Below are 23619 nucleotides of genomic sequence, written 5' to 3' on the forward strand. Positions count from 1 at the left end.
CCAGTGGAGAAAGCACAGCGCATTCAGTGTAGGGAGAAGCAGGGACTTATAGTAAGAGGGAACTTTGTTGCTAGGAAACTTAGAGATATTTACAAAATATTTTAAAAATCATCAAAATCCCTCGTGAAGCAACAACGTGCCCCAAGGGTTTGAGGCTTTTAGTTTAGTTTGGCCGAAATGGGCCTCTACATTCACTATTCTTACACTTTTTTTTTAAAGAATGTGTGAGACAGGCAGTTAGCCACCTAGCTAGCTCACTAGCTGAGAGGTGTGACAGGCGGCAGGAGAACAAAAGAATTTTTTTGTGCTTTGGTCGAGTGTACTGACACCAAGTCCATGCAGAACGTGTCATTACCACCACAATGCCCGTTTTACTTTTTCTGATAGACACGTCCGCTTCAATGAACCAGCGCACCCATCTGGGCACTACCTATCTGGACATAGCAAAAGGCGCTGTTGAGACTTTTATGAAGGTACTGTAACCACGGAACAAATTGATATCGGGCGATCCCGAGCGGGATTCCAGTTCACATCGTCTTTGTGCTGTTGCATCCTCGCCTGTCAAAGGCGAGCCTCTCGATAATCGTAAATATTCTCTACTATTTCCACAGCTCAGAGCGAGAGATCCGGCGAGTCGTGGGGACCGGTATATGTTGGTAAATTTTGAAGACGTTCCGTTCGGGATAAAGGTAGAGTTTGACTTTCGGGTCATGTCCAGCTTTACATTACGCAGACTGACTGTCCTTCCATCGCTCCACTGAGGTGGGATCACTACATCAATTGTGTAGAGAAAATCTTCAGGAAGAGCTTTCATACCCCTCTTAAAACATGGCCGACATTTTGTTTCAATGTGAGCAGCAAGGAACTCTGGGTGTTATTTATACAGCGAAGTGATATGAGGGGGGAGAGGAGGAGGTGTGGGTGACAAACTAGCCTACTTTACTTGTTTAGACCAAATTTCAATTTTTAATGGAAAATAATGTGACTTTTGCAAAATTTTTATTTTTGATTCCAAACCTTCAGTGTGAAGCCAGGAGGAACAGATAAAAGTCATTCCTGAACTCTGTTACATCATTTTTTATTTTGAGACTTACAGTAATGATTTATAGACTCATTTTAAACTTATATTTTCTGTATTTTGCTGCTTTGATACTGGAAAAACTGCAATGTTTTTTGTTTACAGGCTGGATGGAAAGAAAGTCATGCTACTTTTATGACAGAATTGAGGAATCTCCAAGCAACTGGACTCACATCTATTGGCCAGTCATTGAGGACGGCTTTTGATTTACTTAACCTCAATAGATTAGTGACTGGGATAGACAACTATGGACAGGTATGTAGCACTGAAGAGGCAGACAAGAACTATGAAGCGCCGAGTCAAGGCGTCGTATACATCCACAGACCCAAACTCAACAGTCATTATCCTTACCCCAGTTTTGCAAGCATCAACTACATGCATATTGTGAAAACACATGTCTGCTCTAAAAACAACAGAAAAAAACTCAGACAAAGCATAAAAAGTTAATATTAAGTGCTGTCCTTTGTGGTGAATTTGCAGTAAAATCCCTGTGAGGTCATGTAAATTTAAACAATCTTAATCCAAATCAGTTTTAGACTAAAACAAAACAAAAAAAAACATGTTTTCTTGGGGGTAAATTTAATCAGATGAGCATGAATATGAAGTTAAAATAACTGTATAATTCACATTACATGGTCTAAATGAAATCTAGAATAATATAATGTGCTAACACTAAATCCTTTTGGTTTAGAAGGTTTTTTGGGTTAACCCAGGGGTGTCTAAAGTTCTTGCAAAGAGGGTTAGATTTGGTGAAGTGATATAGCAGAAATACATCTAAAACATGATTGCTAAATGAACTGTAAATTAAATATTTGAAGACCAGAAATAAACAGAATTAAAAATGCGAAAAAACTTCAGTTCACCTACAGTTAATCTAGAATATAAAATATTACATGGTATTCATTATTTAATGCTTACTGTAAAATTCTGAATGTAAATCAGTGAGAACAGTAAAATAACACAAATAGATACAGTATTCACTTCAGAAATAAACTAGAAGAGTCTTGCAACATTGTAGCCACAGGTTTATAATGTTTAGCAAATCAAAATCAAGAAATCGTACAAGCAGTTATTAGAAAGAGCTTATGGATGCACATTTTTTATTTATTTATTTATTTATTTTTTTTTTTTACCAGAGCCTGCAGGCTGGTAGAAATTTGAATGTCATTTGGACATGCCTGGCTAGCATAACATTCAAAACCTTATCCTGCACTTAAACAAGTTTTGAAAAATTCGTTAACATAAATAAATTGACTAAAAAAATAGTTTTTTTTAACTTAAATTCAAACAATTGGACTTGAAAGGGAGTCCAATATGAACATATTTCTAATCTATTGTAGGAAGAATAGTCTTTACCTCTATGACATGTCCAGTAATGAGCATATTACTAAGTCTTTTTTTATATTTAAATACAATATTTTTATTAACCAAATTGGGTTTCTTTGTTTCACCTAATTGGGTAATTTTGACCACAATACTAATAATACTATGATTTTCAGAAGAAATAGAAACAGAAGTGTTAATTCAAAGAATAAAAAAAGAAAATTCACATTTTTTGTACTGGATTTTTTAGATAATAGCGAGAAATTATAGAGTTAGCAGAAAGTCCAGCTTCAACCCACATTCATGTTATATTCATTCCTTTTACGAGCTCAGATCCAACAAATGCTGACATCATTGCTTTAGGTCAGTTGTAATCTGTCCAAGTCAAATACTGTGAGAGGCTTGTATTGTTTAGATTTGAACAGACTGTTTACAGTTTTAGTTAACCCCTTCACGCCGTCTGTCGCTGATTTGGAACGTACTATAAAATCCAGGAGTCCACATCATTTAGCATCACACTGAACGGAACAAAAAACATGAAGACTATATATATATATATATTTAACATAATGGGAAATAAAGTCAGGCATGAATGGGTTAACAATCTTTTCTCATGTTTGCGATGTCGTGTAACACCAAAGAATCAGAAAGGTCAAAAAGTACAAGATAAACATTACATTTTATGTGGAGTTGGCAGTGAACTCACAACTAACGTAAGCCTACAAGTTTTTACTAGTGGGTGCTAGAGGAGGCCACTGATTCAGATTCACAGTCTGTTCAGTTCCATTCTCTCTTAACAGGTGAGTAGGAAGGAAGAAAGTTGAAATCCTTTCCTGGGTTGTAAGTGGACGTTTCCCACCACTTAGCTTAATGCAGAAAGGCCTCATACATAATGCATACAGCAGCAGACGCTCGGTGAATGTTTGATGTCAGACATCAGCAACTCTATTAGCCGGCCTGTTATAATATGGGAACTTATCTCTGTCAGTGTGAGCAACAAAAGTCAGCGCCAGGGTGTTCTGTACCGCCCTCTGCTGATCTTTAATGATAGGTGGATTTAGCAATAATTACAACTGAATAAAACATTTCTTTTCATCTGCTTTGATAAAACTGGAGGAGGTCATTTTTTGAGGGCACACCCCCTCCTGCAATAAGTAGCTTCCTCATATAAACATCCTATTTTTCCATTTGAATTCAGCTTTTCTTTACTTTAAAAATAAAAGTGCCAATAGTTTTCCCATTGCATAAATCTTTTAGTTTAATCATGTGTGATGAAACATGATCCGTTATTTGACACTTTTGAAAAAACCTGAAACATGTAGATGCGGTTAGTTTCAGGGATTTTTAAACTAGTTTTTATCAGTTGTCTTCAAAGTATTTTCTTCCCTGTCACTAAAACCTAATTAAATTTGATTGATTTTGTAGCAAAGTTCTACCTTGTATAAACAAAAATGAGCAGAATTGCGGCCTAATATGGAACAATTATTGTTCAGAGATACTGCAGAGGTTGGGATAAAAATAAAAGTCTGTTTTAGCAGAGAAGCTTTTATTTGAATGGTTTAAATCTACAACTTGCGTCAGCATTGTGATCACTCAGAATTTTATTCAGAGCTCAATGAGTAAAATAATTATGTTTAGGCTCTAAAAGAAAAGCAACAGTGGGGGGGGGTTAATATTACCCTGGAGTGTCAGTAACAAAGAGTCTTTTAGGTTGCCAGGCAGCCAAGATGACTCTCCCATAGGATATGGAGATTTTAGGACAGATAGGCAGTGAGTAAGCCGTGATTATTTCTGTGGGAAAGCGAGGAAACTTGTCAAAATAGGAGGAAAATGGCCACATATGTTAGTATTTTTAGTTTATTTTCAATGTGTGTCGCTATAGTATGGAGCTAAATTGAGGCCACTATTCTTTGAAACCCAAATAAAACATATTGAAAGAAAATATTGGTGTTTGGCCAAAAAAAAAAAAATGTCCGTTACTTTTAGCTATAAAACCCTACTTTTTAGGCCCGTCTGGGGACAGACTAAACAGCCATTTTCTGACCGCAATTTTCCAAGTTCTCAGAGTCGGTGAATGCACCGGGACTGAAGTTACCACCCTCATCGATTTTGATTGGTCCTTCATGTTAGCCCCACCCCAACGCACCACAATGGGGCCAAAAAATCTAAAATGGAAATCTTCAGATTTAAAAACAAAAATAAAGAGTCGATAGTGAAAAAAAGATTTGAATCTCAAAAAAAAAAAAAAAAAAACTTTTGAAATTAACTTTTTGATTTTTAAAAGCTAAAAAATGGAACATTTGAAACCGAAAAAAAAATTAAAATAGCAAAAAGTTTCAGACATTTTACTTTTTTTTGACAGAGCACCAATTCTTTTTTCAACTTGTGTATTATTTGGATTTCAAATAATAATGGCACCAAGTTAGCTCCATAGATGTTGTAGGAGACAAGAAGTCCAGTTTTTGAAAGAAAAGATGCACAAGATGATGTTTTTAAGGGTCAAAACTATCCTGGAGTGTTTCATAAAGACAATTTATAAAGAAAAAAAAATCAATTTTTTCTCACAATAGAAAAGTGCCCTGATAAATATAAATCACTGAAACTAAACGTGTAAATGTTGCATGGATTGTATGATCTCCACCTCATTTGCATGCCATGGAAGTTTTTGTTGCACAGAGATTTTTGGGCAAGTAAGAAAAAAAAGGCTAAAGTCTGGTCGTCATGGATACCTCGGGAAGAGCAGATCGGGGCTGTTCTGTTTACTCTGAGCGGGATGCATTACTAGACAGTCCATCATTAAGTTGAAAACAGCCCACAGGTAGAGCTCAAACCGAGAGGGATCCACATCCATTAATAATCGCCGCGCTGACTGAACAGGACGACCTTTATGAAGTCTGCAGCGAGCTGCAGCCTGCTGACTGTTTGCTGACTGAACTCGTCAGCCTGCATTGGGTTTTTTTTTTTTCTTCTGTTAAATCACCAAGTTACTCTGTGGTCTCTGTGGAGATCCCAGAAGGCTGATGCAGAGCGATAAATGCAGGCCTGCTCCAGTTTCATTATATGACAGTGCAGCGCCATTATTGTGAAGGATCTCTGTGTCTGGCAGAAAAAAGAAGCTCCGTAGGTGATAAACTCACAGTGAACATACGCAAGGGATCTTGACGAATATATCGCATCTGAAGTATAGACTGTACTGTACACTTTCTATTTTCTTTCCTCTTGAGTAAAGATTCAGTTTCACACTCCCTCCGACTTAAATGGAACCCCTCTACAGTGTCTATACGATGACGATGCTTCATTTGTGTGTATTTATATCTGAAATCCACTCCTAAAATACCAGTCTTTATGTTCCTGTGCTGTGTAGATGTCATGTCCTGTTTTTGGGGTTTTGAGAGAATACTTGAGTGGGTTGTTTAGTGGTTTACTTTGAAAGATTAGCCTATTTTGATGCTGAGATATTTACGTTTTATGTGCTGGAGCTCTGAAGTTCTTCATCTCTTGTTGTTGCAGGGAAGGAACCCCTTCTTCCTGGAACCTGCAATCATCATCGCCATCACTGACGGCAACAAGCTGACCAGTGGCAGCGGCGTCCAAGACGAGGTCGGTAGATGACAAAGAATCAGAAGAGAAGTATTATTGGAGCATTTCCTGACGAGTCTTTTCTCACATTATCCAGCTCCACCTGCCCCTGACCACTCCGCTGCCAGGTAGCGAGCTGACCAAGGAGCCCTTCCGCTGGGACCAGCGTCTGTTCGCACTCGTCCTGCGTATCGCCGGTAACGCATCGGTCGAACCCGAGCCCCTTGGTGGCGTCCCGTCGGATGACTCTGCGATCACCCCCATGTGTGAGGTCACTGGAGGTTGGTGGCTTGATTCTGTATTTCATGCATAATTTGGACATTGGTTGAAGGATCCTTCTGTCAAGATCTTGATTGGTCTACGACTTTTTGTAATGAGTTAAGCTTCAGAACAGCTTTACAAGCTGGAAAAAAATAATTTTTCTGGACTGTCTCATTCTCCATCTCTGGTTCACCAATAATGTTGCTGATTTCTTCCTATATAAAGAGATCTTTGTACCATCGCATTGCAAACTAAAGTCACAGTTTTGAGATCAAAATTTCCTAAATTATAGCAATTTGATTGGATAGAATCTTGATCAATCAGCATGAGGCCTCTTGTCTCTGATTGGCTGTTTGGTGGCACATAAATCAGACTAAACTGAACCTGATGAACGTAAAATCAAAGATAGAGACAACACTTCTGAAAACAAGCTGTTTTTGAAAGCAAAAAAAAAAGATTTTTAAAGCAAGCATTAAATATTTTTATTTGCAGTTTTGAACGTTTTTTTTTTTTTTAACTGAACATTTTATTTGCAGGTTAGGAAATTTTCATCTCAAAACTGCGACTTCTGCTCGCAATGTGGTGGCACAAAAGTTACTTGATAATCCTACATTCACATTGACATATCGGTCATTTTTCTAGTGAAACCACATAGAATAAATCTACTGACTGTATGGGATAAAGCATTATAGCACTATACATGCAAAGCTATATATATTTAGCAAATTATTATAGAATTGCAGTGATGCATTGTTGTTTTTGTCTTGATATAAGGGGTATAACTAAATATGTTGGCACAAATCAAAGTTGTATTGAAAAATAATCATGCTTTAAATATCTTTGGTTGTGACGACTTTCCCACTACCCGGATTTTCGGAACTTTTCCCAAAAAAATTGAAAAAAAATATTTGTGATATTCAAGATTGTTGATTCACGATCCTTATTAATAAAGTATAGTAAAATACACTTCAGGCAATATAATCATCACTCTGAAATTGCAGAATAACGTTTGATCTTAAGTATATAACTAAATGTGTCCGCTACTTTTATTGGGAGTAACTAAATCATAAACCTAAAGTGTCGATGAATGTTCTCATTTTCAAAGTAAAGCGTTTTTTGTAGATTTAAAAAAAAGAATTAGGTTTATTTTGCTGTAATAAGTCCTAAAAAATTATTTTATTTTATAAATACTCAAGAAAACGGGAACACAAATACAAAATGTTCATCTAAAGCTGTTTTTATGTTTCTACTAACAATGAATTTTCTAAGTTTTTTTTTAATATTTGATTATTCTTATTTTCTTTTCTAATTAAAGGTATAAATGATGCTGAGTAAACACATATTTTAATTTGTATACGTCCAGTAAAATGACATTCATACAACAACCGTTCAAACATAAAATATAATTAATTGTTTAATCTTTGAATCCTTCATCTTGATTCGTGAATGGAATTTGATCACCACCTTAATAACAATCAAAAGCCCAATACACTTTACAAAATTACAGTATTTTATAGAATTTTCTTTGAAGTTTTAAAATAGAAAAGTACTGAAGTGCAAATTTGCTGAGTAAGTCCAAATACAAATTATTATGTTGGTCTTTTTTGAAATAAAAAATCAGTTTATTTCTGTATATTCCAATTATTAAATAAACTTTCCATTTATTTATTTTACATTAACATTTGTGTTGCTTTTAGATCTTTATGTTTTTATATTTTCATCATTTGGATAAAAGCAAACCACAGTGAAAAGTTTAAACAATGACGTAGCTCAGTAGTTCAGGTTCAGTATTAAGCAAATGTTGTTTTAGCACCTGCATTCCAGAACATTTAGGCTGCTTGCTAATGTCATCAAGATGCCATAATGTGATTTATTTGTGCTAACACGGGCTTGTAGATTAACGACATTAGAACTGCGCTGTGGAAAGAAAAGCATCAGGGGCAAAGAGGCCGAACGGCCAAACCAGAGCCTGGTGGAACACGCTAGGACACGTATTTATAACATCCAATGAAAATAGCTATTTGTGGAAGAAATTCCATGTGAGAGAGCTGATGAATCATCTGTTTGTACGAAGAGAGGAGAGCGTTCAATTTAGTCTTTAGAGAATGCAAAGGGAAGATAAGAGTAGCCTGGCTGACATTATTCTTTTTTGTTTGTTTAACTCTTCTTTGCTTGGCATTAGTGATGCTTTTACAGGTTTGACAAAATAAACTAAACCCAGTTTAAGTTTTGCAATATATATTAAGCTCTAAAACCCCATCTGGGGGCTGTTGCAGAGCAGTTATGCGCTTTGTTGGACTATTTTTGACTGCTAATTAACTGTAGAGTTCCATTTGAGCTGTGATCTCATTCGACTGCAGAGTTTAAAATAACAAGTTTCATCTCACACATTTAAAGAAGAACCTTTTGAGGAACAGGAGCGATGCTTTCGAGAGGTCAGCATCAGCACATATGTAGATGTGAGAGCACACCAAAGCCCCGTGGAGCGCGACGCGGCCCCATTGTCGGCCATACTCTACAGTACACGCTCCCCTCTCCATTACTGCTGATGGCAGTCCTGACACAAAGCCCCAGCCTTTAGAAATGCTGTGTGAATGGGTGCATGGCAGGGTCACTGGAGGTGAAGAGGGAGCCACTTGTAGCTAGAAGCTAAATGAGGCTAATCAGAGTCAACTGTCGCAAAGCCAGCCAGAGGTTCCACACATGATTGATGCGCCGACTAACATCCAGTAGCGGTGTCGGAGCATGTCTGCTGGTTTTCAGGAAAAGCTAATATTTACACCTTTTTTCAGGGATTAGCTTTAGTGCATAGAATGCACCTCAATTTCACCATAGTACTTAAAAAAATTAAATATTCTTACATTTTTTTAAATATTATAACTCTGCTCACTTGGTTTGGTGTGATCTCTCTAAGCTTTTTTTTTTTTTTTTTTTTTTTTTTTAAAGTTCTTTACGGTAGCCCTTAAGTGCAAATAACACAAACACATCACTCGACACACAAACATTTTTACTGTAATGATCACAATAACGATTAAAAAAAGCAAAACAAATAATAATAAAAAAAAACACTGCTACATTTTAGAAAAAAAAATGAAATTCCAGAAATCAAAACACTATTTACCCCCCAAAATTAAACAACGTAAAAGTGAAATGTTTTAGAAAACAAAAGTAATTTACAGAAATCAAAATGAAACACAATAAGAAGCCAGAAAAGGCTTTCATTTGTATTTATATATTTTTGGAATTGTGCTTTAAAATGTAATATTTTTTTATTATTAGTTTTCCTTTTTTTAATTTTCATTGGGATTTTTAAGATGTTTTTTTGCATTCGAGTGATTTATTGTTCTGAATAGCACTTCAGGGCCACCGTAGTTTTTCACCGCCACCACTTTTTCCAGTAATTCAACTTAACTGCTTGCAGCATAAATCCAAACAAAAAATTTAGCAGTTTATGGGTTTTTATGGAGACTAGTTGTTTTGAGACAATTTATTTAAAGTCGCTCCCCACAAAAATGTATATTAATGTTTGTATATTTCATGTTTTTTTTGTACACATCCCTACTTTTTTTCCATTTTCTGAACCTGATTGACCCCTTTCGGGTTCACGGGGTTGCTGGAGCCTATCCTATCAACTTTTGGGCACAAGCAAAGTAAAATTATGTGGTTATATATATTTATTTTTCGGTTCAGGTTGTTTTACAATAAAGTAGCTTCTTTCAGGAAAGTATTTTTTCACCTCTTATATTATTATTATTATTATTATTATTTTTTTGTTTTTTTTTCCTTACATTTAGGGGTTGCTGGAGCCAATCCAAGCAAATGTTGGACATAGGTGGGGTACACCCAAAAAGGATACCCTGTGAATTGCCAACCATTCCAGGGTGTACCTCACCCTTGCCCTAAAAAGGCTGAGACAGGCTCCAGCAACCTGTGACTCCAAACAAAAATAACTGTGTTTAGAAAATGAAAGGATGGATAGAAAGGTGGGAGGGGGGTGCAGGCCTTTATAGAAAAGTTCTGGACTCCCTTCATTAAATTGTTTCTAAATTTATGACTTTTTGGTAAACAAAATTGATTTATTTAACTTAGTATTTACAACAAAATGACTATAATAGTTATTATTATAGCTATAGTCTGCCAGGATGATGGCAGCTTTTTAATTATATTAAATAATCTAAAGTGAGAAATTCTTAAACAAAAGCGTACTTAAGCATATATTTACTTAAAATATATGGGCATTGCTGTTTTTTGGGATATATTATAATATATATATATTCTTTATTTTTGCCAGTGTAGGTAAACTGACAGTTTCAGCAGTATTGTGTCTGGATGTCCACACTGACAGATTTGTTGAAAAAATACAAAGTGAAATTGTGTTTTTAATTTTTTTTTATCTCTTATTGCTCTTGCTGTCTGTCATTGTTGTTGTTGTTTGGAACAAAACCCAGTTGTGTGGGTTTGTCTTTAACACTTGTTTGTGCGCTGCAGGTCGTTCCTACAGCGTGTTCTCCCAGCGAATGTTGAACCAGTGTCTGGAGTCTCTGGTGCAGAAAATCCAGAGTGGAGTCGTCATAAATTTTGAGAAGACTGGGCCGGATCCTCCGCCACTAGAGGGTAAGAGACGGCTCTGTTTGGCTTCAGTGAAGTGTGTTTACTGAAGTGACGTTTTTTGGTACCTGCAGCTCGGTTTACTAATGCCAAAAAGTTCTTTCCTCTTCCTGTCAGCAGTTTTCATCTTCTCCTTACTGTGGCTTGCTATTTTATTAAACAAATGTCTTTCCTTGATATTTCCCTGTTATCCCATTTGCAACAGATCTATTTTACATTGTTTATCTTTTCCTCCTCTGTGTCCGAGTGGATGACGGCTGTTCTTGTCTTGTTTGATGGCACGCAGACGCTCCAGCAGAGGCGCTGAAGTCTGGAATACAGCCGTGGCACTGCTGTCACAAACTGATCTATGTACGGCCCAATCCCAAAACCGGCGTTCCCATCGGGCACTGGCCCATTCCTGAGGCCTTCTGGCCGGACCAGAACTCCCCAACACTGGTAGGAAATAACTAGGCTTTAACCGTCTTTTACTACTATTATTACCAAATCTAATTAACTGATGTTGGAATCGGGCATTAATTCTCTATTTATTTTATTTCCAAAGCTTATTACAGATTTTTATTTGTGTCTCAGTGACTGTTCACACATTGCAGTTGGAGAACATAATAGCTCTCCTGCTAATGTGGACCTTCAGCATAGCTCTGACTGATTGATGCAAAACAGAAATCTCATTTTCTTTTCATAACTGCTTGTTTAATTAGCTGCTCGTTGGCACTCGTGCAGGAATCTGAGGATGCCTCACAGGTCAACAATTCAATCTGATGGTTTTGCATTTCTCCTCCTTTTGTTACTAAATCTGCCCGTTTAAACACAAAGCTAACCAAACAGCAGTGCTAACACATATAGAGGAAGCTGCCCTCACTAGTTCTATTCTGCTTTTTAGTTATCAATCTTATGGTGGTGAGTTAGTTAGTCAGCATTCTATGGAGCCCTGGACATGACTTAAAAAATACCTCAAAATAATTTGTGGGCATGAAATTGTATTTTTTACGCTCAAATTAGTATTTCATGGCCATAAATTAGAATTCTAATTGCAAATTTGCATTTTATTAGCATCTGTGTCCTCAAATGAGAATTTTGTGGCAAAAATAGAATTTTGTGGACACAATTTAGTATTTTGCTGCCACAAATTAGCACTTTAGTAGTATTTTGTGGCCACTGTTTAGTATTTCCTAGCCACAAGTTAGCATTGTATTGGCATTTTGTGTGCACAAGTGAGCATTTTGTGGTAAAAAATTGGCATATTAGCATTTTGTGAGCAAAATTTAGTATTTCATGATCGCAAGTTAGCATTTTATTAGCATTTGTGCACTCAAATTAGCATTTTGTGGCCACAATTTATCATTTTTTACCATTTGTATGCACAAATTAGTTTATGTGGTCACAAATTAGCATTTGTGGCCACAAATTAGCATTGCATGAGCATTTTGTGTGCTTAAATTTGGATTTTGTGGGAATAAATGAGCATTTTGTGGCCAAAATTTGCATTATATTTGCATTTTCTGAGCAAAATTTAGAATTTCATGATCGCAAGTTAGCCTTTTATTAGCATTTGTCGGCTGAAATGAGCATTTTGTGTGCTCAAATTAGCATTTTGTGCCCACAATTTAGCATTGTATTAGCATTATGTGTACTCACATTAGGATTTTGTGGCCACAATTTAGCATATGTACGCTCAAATGATTTTTTTGCAGTCACAAATGAGCATTTTGTGGCCACAAATGAGCATTTTGTGGCCATAAATGAACATTTTGTGGCCACAAATTTGTATTTTCTGGCAACAAATTAGTAGTAGTAATTAAAATAAATTTTTTTGACCGCAGAATACTAATTTTTAGGAACAATTTTATTACTTGAATGTCATGTCCAGGGCTCCATAGGAATCTGCTCCTATATTCCATATTACTGGAGACTGTTTTATTCTGCATGAAGTCAGACATAAAATGATTAAGTCTGTATTTATATAGCACTTTCCAACTTCAGCAGAGTGCCAAAGTGCTTTACAATAGAGAAATTAAAGGAAATTGTAAACAAAGAATAACGCTCGTCTCCTCCCCCTCTACCAAACCAGCCTCCCCGCTCCGCCCACCCCCACGTGCGTTTCTCCTGTGCCGACGCCGAACCCATGGTGATCGACAAGGTGCCCTTCGACAAGTACGAGCTGGAGCCCTCGCCCCTCACTCAGTACATCCTGGAGAGAAAATCCCCTCACACCTGCTGGCAGGTAAGTCACATGACCTATGCGGGAGGAGCAGGAATGTTTTTTCTTTTTTTGCCTCTGCGATGTTAAACATCTGCAAGAGATAAGTGAACCAGAAAGGTGCCTCTCTGCAGAAATTATGTCATAGAAAACGACATTTTTTAAAATTTTGGCTAAACCAGCATAATTATAATTAAAAGACCACTCGGAACACTTTAACAATAGATCAAACAATGATTGGAGTGGCTCTATAAAGTCTTAAAAATGCCCCTACTAAAAAGTGTTTCCCTGTATTGATTTTAACGTTTTTTTAATGAACTTACCACAGGTTTTCTTGCAGCTTTAGATCTGCACAGAAACCAAACAATTCAATCATTTACATTAAAAAGTTGGGCTTCAACGGAGCATTAAACTCTGGATGATTTAGTCCAAGTATTATCCAATTACCCCGCTGTGGCCAACAAGCCATTAAAATGTTGATGTCTGCTGTGCATCCTCATAATGTGAGGAGCATCCGGGCTGAGGACGTTCTATTGAACCTCCATAAACAGCTGCTGCAGTGGATAACAGCTACTTTCTCTGAACAAGTGCAAATCTGTGGCTCTAAACTCATTTCATAAAGCACAACTTTTCACCAAATGCCATAATTATTAGTGTTAGTTTGTTTCATTATAGGATATCCCCCAATCCGTTCACAGAATAAACAAAAAAGGAAAGCTATTTAATCTGTGCTTCTTTGTTCTAGGTGTTTGTAAGCAACAGTGCCAAATACAGCGACCTGGGTCAACCCTTCGGCTACCTGAAAGCCAGCACGGCGCTGAATTGTGTAAACCTGTTTGTAATGCCCTACAACTACCCTGTGCTCCTGCCACTGCTGGGTGAGGGTGGTCAGCGTTTACCTCCAAACTTTTTTCGTACTTTCTTTTTGTTTGGCAGCCGAATATTTAAATGCACGGTTACTATATGTGCTGCCTAACTGCGTTTGATCCCTCCCTCCAGATGACTTGATCAAAGTTCACAAGTTCAAGCCCACCATCAAATGGCGGCAGTCCTTTGAGACCTACTTGAAGACCATGCCTCCTTACTACATTGGGGTAAGTGGATTCTACCCCTTTGACCCTCTAAATCTTTTATTTGACAAACACACACAGAGCATACTGACAGTGTGCTGTTGGTGTCTTTTTTTTTTCTTCTGCAGCCTTTGAGAAAGGCTATGCGAATAATGGGCGCCCCCAACCTGCTGGCAGACAACATGGAGTACGGCTTGAGCTACAGTGTGGTGTCCTACCTGAAGAAACTCAGTCAGCAGGTTTGTTGTCTGTTCAAAACTCAGTGTAGACACCTCCACGGCTGTATTTTTGAGCCCTGACTTTTGTTTGGTCACAGACTAAAATCGAGTACGACCGCCTGATCGCTTCAATCGGTAAGAAGACGCCGCCCGAGGCTGGGATCAAGGTGCGGTGGCGGGGAGGCGGGATCTCCCTGGCTCAGCGCAGGGACTTCATCCAGCAGCTGCAGAGTCTCACGGGAGACAGCCCCATCGTTCCCATGGAGCTCAACCCCAAAGAGTTTCAGGGGTTCCACCTGGCTCTGCTCAACAAGGTGCGGCCGGATTTTGATGCCAATTCCTCTTCACTTCGATCATCTCTTGATCTATTTTAAAAACGTTCCCTTTCATTTTTTCGTCTGCTTCTGATTCACAATAATTTGATTAAGAAATAATCAGAAATGCAATTTTAAGCTTAATTTCTTAATAAATGACCTCCAGCATGAGAAAATTTCACAATAACATGGAAAAAACACAAATTTTTCCTCTTTTTGTCTATTGTTTCCATATAATAATTTTTTAAAGTATCAAACATGATTATAAATACACAAAAAATGTCATTATCCTGTCATCCTCAGGGTCTAAAGCCCCAGAGCTTCAGGAATCCTTACGACATCCCTCGCAGCCACCTGCTGGACCAGCTCAGCCGAATGAGGAGAAACCTGCTCAACATGGGCGCCTGTGCGCTCCGAGGACAAGACTCAGGTTAGTGCCTTCGGAGGGATCAGACGTAGCGGTGAAGTCATGCAAACGGCTCGTCTCATTAAAATGCTGTCTCTCGTCTCCAGACCAGCTCCACAGCGTGCCAATCGCCCAGATGGGAAACTACCAAGACTTCCTCAAAGCCGCTCCTCAGCCTCTCCGAGACGCAGACCCCGAACAGCCCAAACGTTTGCACACGTTCGGCAACCCCTTCAAGCTGGACAAGAAAGTCAGTGCACTAGCTGTTAAAAACAACCTAGAGAAATTAAACAAAAATGTATTTAGTTATATAAAAATGCTTATCTGTAATAGATGTAGCTCGTTTTTTTTTCTTCATGTTTTTGTACCAGAATTTAAGGCAAATCTCATCAAAATATTAACACTCACCAGCAATTTCATCAAACACACCTTTCCAATACTTAGCTGCCAGGTCTTTTACCTTCAGAGCTGGCTTCATTATGCAGGTAGCATGTCTAGAAGGGAAGAATATTGGTAGAAGGATGCTGAGGGATTTGTAAATGACACATTTATAGGGAATCAGGAGATGTCCAGGTTTTGCATCGATCTTAAGGTACGCATTTGCTTCAGAGGCTGACTGGGTTACATCCGCTTCTCTGCAGGGCATGATGATCGACGAGGCGGACGAGTTCGTCACCGGCCCTCAGAACAAGGGTAAACGACCAGGAGACAACAACAACGTCCCAGGCGGAGGCCCCAAAAGGCGGCGCTGCATGTCGCCACTGCTGCGGCTGGGGAAGGCCTACACCCCTCCGGTCACTCCACCCGCGAGCCCCCGACACTCAACAGGTGATTTTAACCAAGACAAAAAAAAAACACTTTTTGCCTCAAGTTTTACATGCAAACAACAAAATAAATAAATATATATATTTTTTTTATATGCATGCATATTTTTACAAATTATTTAGTTTTTTTTTTTTTGTATGTAACATAAGTCTTGGCAAGTCTTTTCATATTTTATTCTCTTTTTATATTTATCTATCATCTTAAATTAATAGTTAAAGACTGCCTTCTGAAACACCTTGACAATAAAATGTTGAATTTAGCTTAAAATATAAAAAAAAATTACCAGTAAAAGAACACAATTCCAACAGTTGCCTCATTCAAAAATGTAAAATATTCAAAGTTTTTACAAAGTTTTAACTTTTTAGCATGATCATTATCAAATCATTTGTGTCATATTTGCCTTTAGACCATAAAAGTATATTAAACACTGATCAACATGTGTAGCAATGTTTATGCTTTTATTAAAGGAACTAAATGTTTTTCCTACAAAATCCAATCAAGCAGTGTGGCTGGAACAATGCTGCCACCTTCTGGTACAATATATAACTGCATTTAATTGGATGCATGTATTTTCTTTTCTAGCCTGCAGTGCTGGAAAGCGTGAAATAATAAAAAATATGCTTTGTGTGTTTTTTTAAGGGGCTGTAGGGCAGATTAAAATGCAACCTGGGTCTTAAATGGCCCGCAGTTTGACATGCCTGGTTCAGAAAAATTCCCAGTATTCCAGGGTTAAACTGAGGCGTTTCATTCCTCTCATGTTCCACCAGTCTCTACCCATTAAAATGTGTGTGAAACAGACAAACTTCACGACAATCTAACACCTTGTTTTTTATTAGTTTTTACCTTTTTTTAAGATTTAATATTCATGAGGATTCTAATGAATCATCAATACCTCTTCTTTAGGATCAAGGTTGTTCTCAAAGAGAATTTGATTGATCAAAGATGAACGATCAGCATTGGATTAGCTTTAGTCAACCTCAGTCAGGCTTGTTTGTCCCATCAGAGGTCAAGGTTTTAGTGATGTCATATCCTGTCAAAATCGTACCAACTGCAGAGAAATAATAAAAATTTATATATTTTTAATAAATTGATCATTTTTATAAAACAAAAAGTTGCAAATACTAACTCAATTTTATTATGTTTGTGTAATAAAAAATGTAGGGGTTTAATAGTTGTTGATGTTAAATATGGAAAGGTAAAGCTTGATTCACAGGAAGTTTTTTAATTATCCTTTTTTAATAAAATGGATCATATACCCTTTAGACATAATCGACGACGCACCAGAACCCGATGTCATCATCATCAACCACCTGAGCCCAAACCACTACAGCTCAGACGGGGGTTCTGACGTGGATGAAATGGATCTCCCGTCGGCGCCCCCGGCTGTCCTGGAGAACCACACGCCCGCGGACCCTCAGCTCCCTCGACAAAAGGACGAGGCGCAGAACGGGCGGCCAAGCGCGGATGAGCTGCCGCCGGGCAGCGAGGACAGAGAGGAGGTGGCGTTGATAGGTTCGGAGGACCCCGGGTCGCGCTTCCTGTCCCCCGAGGCTCTGAAGAAGCACATCCACAGCGAAACGACGAAGATCAACAACGAGCTGAGGACGCTCATCACCAAGGAGATCAGGAAACCCGGCCGCTGTACGTATCAGAATGTAGTCACCTTTGAAAGACTGAGAGCTATTACTTCAAAGGTTGTGTCCCGATGTCTCAGACTATGAGAAGATCTTCCTGCTGCTGAAGCAGATCCAGGGCACGCTGGACACCCGGCTCATCTTTGTGCAGAACATCATCAAAGAGGCGGCCAGGTACACTCTCCTTAAACGTGCGTGCGTCTTTTCCCTCTAGCTGTCTTACATATATCCGCTGTTTTGTCGGCTCTTGTCTCCAAAGGTTTAAGAAGCGCGTTCTGATCGAGCAGCTGGAGAACTACATGGAGGAGATCCACAACAGATCCAACATGAACCACGTGGGCCCGCTCTGAGACCACACGATAATAAACCCCTCCACCACCTACGACGAGGGCGTGTTATCCACCAAGAGGCAGACGGAGTATTCGCTTAAGCGACAAGATAAGCTCCTCCCCCATCATTTATTTTCTTCAAAAGGAGGCGGGTCGTCTCTGACATGGATCCTCCAGAGTGTCGGATGAACACAAGAGTGCAATTTCTAGTCTCGAGAATGTGATCAACAGTGTTGGGGTCGAGTCTTTTCGTTTCGGGACAACTCAGGGTCAAAAGGGACGCCGAGGAAGCATCGCCTATTCGTTAACTGACAAATCGGTTCCTTGTCATTTTGTGTTCCAGTCGACTTAAACACTCCTGTAACCGAAGCACTTCACATGGCTCTTAGAAAACTCAGACTCCACTCCTGAAAGTTAGCCGTCTCGCGGCCTGTGCTAGACGCACCTTTACGACAGAGTAATAATTTAAGTGTTGGAGATGGTTTTTGGGTGTGTGCACACTTGGAAGGGTTTGGGAGAAAAAGAAAAACGCTCAGGAACTGAAATGAAATGCATCAGTATCAGCAATAACATTGGAGTCCCCCCAACTTCTTTTTTGTCTTTGTTTTGTCCTCTGATGGAGTGTTGACCTGACAACTTGGATTTATACCAGCTTATCTCAATCAGCTGGTTGCTGCCAAATGACTTAGCCCCGCCCCCTCCCCCAAAAAAGGAGAAAAAAAAAGTCCCAACTTGCCACAAATCTCAAATCAACCTCTCTTCTCTTAACTATTCTTGCACTTGTGTACATTTGAGAGTTCTTATTTAAAGTAATTTAATTTTGTTCGGTCAGAGTTTTTCTCAAATCTACACAAAAATGTTAAAGTTAGAGACGTGTTGTTGATTTGGGATTCGGAAGGCAGCGCTCTTGCATTCCCTCCCTCCTTGAACAGGGACCAAAATCTGCCATACTTGTCTTTGTTTGTGGAGAGAAAGCTACCAAAAGAGTATTTTGAATACACTGTAAAGATGTAAATAACCCTAGAGAACTATTTAAAGAGAATGTTCATTGGAAAATGGCCTTTTTGTAAGTATTTCCATGAATAAAGTTTTCTATTTTACACTGTGAATGGCCATGTAAATAAAGTGTTCTGTAAACAAATGTTTGTTGTTTTCCTTTTGCATAAGAATAAAACATCCACAAGGTAAAAACATAGCAAGATTTTATTTACAGTTATATACAAAAATAATGTCCCTCTTTTATAAGTGTCTGTGGATCCAGCATTCGGCCCACGAATAAATACCAGCAGGAAAATGGAGAAGTGTGAGTGTTTGGGGGAACGGTTGTTTCATGGCGCCTGGTCTGCAGGATTCATTACTCGCCCCATAAATAAGATGGATCCTGAAAAGGAAAAAATAAACAGAAATAAATAAAAAAAAAAAAAAACATTTCCAACGTGGAAAAACTGGGAACTTTTTGTAACTGGAAACGTGACGTGAATCCTTATTTCTTCAAACAACCACAAGGTGTCGCCAAATCCTCACTATTGCACATTCTTGAAAAATTGACCATTTGTAATGGTTTATATCAAGCAAAAAAAAATACCGGAGGCAAAGAAATATATAGCTACACACAAATATATTAAACTTGGTGATTATTCATGAATTGATTGGAAAAAAAAAGTAAAAGAAAATAAACATAACATACTGATGCAAATTATACCAATATAATTATGTTAAATCTTCAACATAATTAAACTTATACATGACAGTAAATGATACACTGAAAGAGTTCAATTCATTGCTCTAATAGAGAGTGAAAAGAAGCCAATTTATATAAACCTACCCATATAACGCTTTACTTAACTTTTCATTTCCACAATTGTTATAATCTGGTTTGTAACTTTTAATTAGAGTTATGCATACTTTACCAGTCCAACTGCACTGGTCAAAATAGGCGTGTTGATGAGGTACTTTACAGATTTAAAAACTCATTTTCCAATCTTCTTTTTTAGGCAAATTCTAAAAGTGGCGAAATAACATTATCCTTGTAAATAAGAATATTTACAAAATTAATCTTGTGGTTGTTCTTGCATCTTAAGAGATGAATGAGTGACACTTTAATATGTTTTTAAGTGGGGGGGGCAACAGTTAGCTATTGGACTGTCACAATTATGTTTTAATAATATTAATTTTCTGGGATTCACAAGTATTAATAGAATTTCAATAAATTGGTTGTGAATATGATAACACATTTTTGCCTCATAAATAATTTTGAGAGATATTTTCCACAAATAATTAAAACTATACTACGTCTGTCAAGCCTAATAAGCAAACATATTATGTCCCTCCATCTTCAGAAGCTGCTCAATCTCTTTCAGGGTCATGGGGTCACTGTTGGCTCCAGCGACAGGAGGGGGGGTTCATCCTGAACAGGTCGCCCCTCCTGCAGGGCCACACAATAACGCCTAAGTACAGTTTAGTGATTCTAAGTTTTATGGAGGAAGCTGGAATCCCTGAGAAAATGTACACGGACAATATGCAATCTGCACATAGAAAGGTCCCAGATGGGCTTTGAACCACATTAGGCCTTCATATTGTGAGGTGAAAGTACTAGCCATCACACTAGCATGCAACCTCAAACATGAGCCATAAATGTAAATATCTGCAGTGTAAAAACGTGTACCTGTGTTGAGCTGTCGAAGCAGGAACAGGAATGGCTGGTCTGCCTTGAAAACTGGAGCTCTGGATCGTTTGAGTAGCACCATGGCTGCAAGGATAAAACACCCTCTTTAACTCTTCATGGGACACGCTTTGCACCTTTCAGCTGTCTTCAGGATGAGGCTCACCTGTAGCAGCAGCGGCCTTTGTCCCGTCCTCTTTGACCTCTATCCGAACTTCATGAAAGGCGTCTGACAAGTAAAGGCCGTCCTCCACTGCAGAAAGAAAAACTGTCATTGGACTTGCATGTTTTATCTTAACTTTTTTACATTGACTTTTAATAACTCACTTGATATTCCAGTGAAATCCGCTGCGGTTGGGTCAAAGGCGTCACTGATGCCCATGCTAGGAAGCACTGACCTCAGGTTGAACCTGCTCTCCATTCGGAATCTGCAAGCCCCACACAAACTGTTTAACCCCACTTTTGTCATAATCAAATGACAACAGCCTTCATGTGTGTGCAAACCTTCACCTGGGTAGGAAAATGTCCATCTTGGTGCGACGCAGGCCCACGTTCCAGGAGGCCAGCTGACGTGCAGTGAGCTGCGACTCGAGGGAGGACAGGGGCGACTTCCTGTCACTCTGCAGGACCACCTGCAGGCTCAGAGAGCGACCCAGGTATGGCAGCTCCAGAACTGCGTAGCGCTGATCAGAGGCAGTTCTGAAGTGACCTGCAGGGGGATTCACACATCCATGTGAACATCTTTAAATTCTCTCTGAATACCTCAACAAACATCAATCAATCAATCAATTTGCCATTTGTAATAGTTTATTCACACTGGAACAACAACTGCAACAACAAGAAACACATTAGACACAGATTGAAAGCATAGATAATTAAATAAATTAGAAGCACTTGATAAAACCTGTAAAAAATGTGTGTAAAAAACTTTCTAGAACTCATAAGGAGTTTTTCTGTTTGATGGGGATCATAGGTCAGATTTTTCAGATATAGATAGTATAAAATATAATACGTTGGGTGATTTAGTAAGCTATTGCTCACAATACTATAAGCTTAAAATCAAAAATTTTAGCATGACTGTTTAGGGGAAAAAAACACTGCATTTACTATCACTGTCTCAAATTTGATCCATGGATTTATAACATGGAGTAACTATAAATAATTGATTATCAACACATTTTTGCTTTCTTTCAACACAGCAACTAATTAAAAAAGAGAATAAACTAGTTTTTTTCACCATAAAGAATTGCAAAACTAGCTAAGCTTTTCCCACCAAGAGTGTTTTTGAGATTTCATGGAAGCAGCCATTTTGAAATCAGTAGGACTTTTACTGCCCCTAGTGGAATGATGATGAACTACAGGGCAGAAAGTTTTCTAAGAAAGTTTGGATCATCTATCTTGGAAATGTGTGTATCAAATAGGACACAAATGGTAATATTGGGTTAAATAAATATATTTCTTATTATAAAGTCAAATATTGAATTAAGCTGAGGAGGCCAATGTGTCATTCAAAGCTTTTCTCAAACATCTGAGAGGTTTCCATTCTAACAGCTTGCTGACACTTTATTTGAGTAACAGATTTAGTCACCATGGAAACCTCACTAATGCAGAACAGTGGACTCTTGGGATGGTAAAATGAGTGCATCATCATGGAGTATCTTACCATAGCGGACCTCTGCAGCCTGATGCATCATGGGGACTTTGATGGTGCTTCCATCAGAAAGCATGAAAGGCAAGTTCTGGGTGTTGGTGAACATGAACTGCTTCTGCCAGACGCCCCTGAATGCCACCGTGTTGACCAAAGCCACCTGCGACCTCTGACCCCACCAGAGGGTGTCAGCCTGGGCCTCACCTGAGCCCGACCCGTCCCCACTGCTGGCCCCCGAATGAAGAGGCCACGAGTCATCTACATGGAAGAAATGAACAGATATAAGGTATACAGTCATAAGGTATGAGGTCAAAAATCAAACGTGCATGTTTGTTAAACACAGCAGTTTAATATGCATCTCATATTAATAAAGAAAAATCAATTGAGCAATTTTATTTTGTTTTTAATTGCTTAACTCAGGACAAAAAAAGAATTGGAATTTCAAGAATGAAACTCAAATAGACAAATCTATCTATCCATGGGTTTATATTTCTAAATGTGAGTTACCGGGGTTGTTTGTGGCTCGCTCTGGCTGGCTTTGAGCGTGACTGGGCTGGCTGAAGTTGGCCCGGACCACGTTGGTATCGGCCCAAGCTGCTGCACCCTGGGTAAACTCGTCCAGGAGCTGGACGCCGCTCTGGACGAAAAGTGTGCAGGTCTGCTGCAGCCACATACCATGACTGCTGTTGGTTATATCACTCTGCGAGCGCAGCAGGAAATCCAACACATGAGCCTCTGCAGGAAACACAGACAGTTTTACATTAAAATACTTGCTAGGATTGGTCTCAAATAAAATGTATCCCCTTTGTTCATCAGATGGAAGTTTGTCTTCTGCTGTGAGCATAATTCTGTTTGATATGCTGTTTTTCCATGCAACTGCAATGTTTATATTTGACTGTAAGATGTAAAAAGAAAAATTCAGCTGTTTATTTTGGAGCTCCGAAAGGGACATAAAAGTAAAAAATAACTTAGTTTTTATAGGTATGCACCGGGTAGTTGAAGGTGTACACTGCTTAGTTACAGGTAGGAACCAGTTAGCTACAGGTGCACACCAGGTAGTTACAGGAACGAACCAGTTATTTACAGGTGTGCACCTATTAGTTACTGGTGCTCACCAGGTAGCTACAGGTGCATACGAGTGAGTTTCAGGTGCACACTGATCACTTTCAGGTGCACACCAGTTAGTTACAGTTGAGCAATGTGCACCACATGTTAGCTTCTGGTGTGCAACGGTTAGCTACAGTGGTGCACCTGTTAGCTACAGGTGTGCACTAGTCCATTTTAGATGCATACCAGTTAATTATAGATGCTCCTCAGTTAGTTGCAGGTGTGCACCTGTTAGCTACACCTTAGAGAAAGTTGCGCACCAGGTAGTAACAGGCAGAGGTGGGGACTCGAGTCACATGACTTGGACTCGAGTCAGACTCGAGTCATGAATTTGACGACTTTAGACTCGACTTGGAC

At 38.7% G+C, this 23619-nt stretch overlaps 2 protein-coding genes across 2 annotated transcripts in view; one reads left to right on the plus strand and one right to left on the minus strand.

Moving 5' to 3' along the window:
* On the plus strand, positions 1 to 18986 carry ints6 (integrator complex subunit 6). The gene is made up of 18 exons (XM_024286109.2): positions 1 to 473; positions 612 to 689; positions 1184 to 1333; positions 5912 to 6001; positions 6078 to 6261; positions 10730 to 10855; positions 11136 to 11287; positions 12921 to 13073; positions 13795 to 13927; positions 14049 to 14143; positions 14248 to 14358; positions 14436 to 14651; positions 14955 to 15081; positions 15165 to 15307; positions 15699 to 15885; positions 17146 to 17523; positions 17597 to 17690; positions 17776 to 18986. The coding sequence occupies exons 1-18, from the start codon at positions 363 to 365 to the stop codon at positions 17864 to 17866; spliced, it is 2619 nt and encodes an 872-aa protein (XP_024141877.1). The 5' UTR covers positions 1 to 362; the 3' UTR covers positions 17867 to 18986.
* Positions 18987 to 19030: 44 nt separating this feature from the next.
* The window catches only part of serpine3 (serpin peptidase inhibitor, clade E (nexin, plasminogen activator inhibitor type 1), member 3), a 6379-nt gene continuing 1790 nt past the window's right edge, over positions 19031 to 23619 (minus strand). Inside the window, exons 3-9 of the mRNA XM_024286730.2 lie at positions 22663 to 23050; positions 22171 to 22413; positions 21018 to 21216; positions 20835 to 20935; positions 20674 to 20760; positions 20511 to 20594; positions 19031 to 19226 (exon numbers count right to left, since the gene is read on the minus strand). Coding sequence (XP_024142498.1) covers positions 19174 to 19226; positions 20511 to 20594; positions 20674 to 20760; positions 20835 to 20935; positions 21018 to 21216; positions 22171 to 22413; positions 22663 to 23050 — 1155 coding nt within the window. The 3' untranslated portion in view covers positions 19031 to 19173. The remainder of the gene's footprint in view (positions 19227 to 20510; positions 20595 to 20673; positions 20761 to 20834; positions 20936 to 21017; positions 21217 to 22170; positions 22414 to 22662; positions 23051 to 23619) is intronic.

The sequence above is a fragment of the Oryzias melastigma genome, linkage group LG21 (genome assembly GCF_002922805.2).
Source record: "Oryzias melastigma strain HK-1 linkage group LG21, ASM292280v2, whole genome shotgun sequence".
NCBI classification, from domain to species: domain Eukaryota; kingdom Metazoa; phylum Chordata; class Actinopteri; order Beloniformes; family Adrianichthyidae; genus Oryzias; species Oryzias melastigma.

What these genes read in the sequence shown, in the direction of transcription:
- ints6 (XM_024286109.2), top strand. Translation starts at nt 363, where the DNA reads ATGCCCGTTTTACTTTTTCTGATAGACACGTCCGCTTCAATGAACCAG. An exon ending in CTGTTGAGACTTTTATGAAG is followed by an intron (nt 474 to 611) that starts GTACTGTAACCA and finishes CTATTTCCACAG; the next exon opens with CTCAGAGCGAGAGATCCGGC. An exon ending in CCCCTCACACCTGCTGGCAG is followed by an intron (nt 13,074 to 13,794) that starts GTAAGTCACATG and finishes TCTTTGTTCTAG; the next exon opens with GTGTTTGTAAGCAACAGTGC.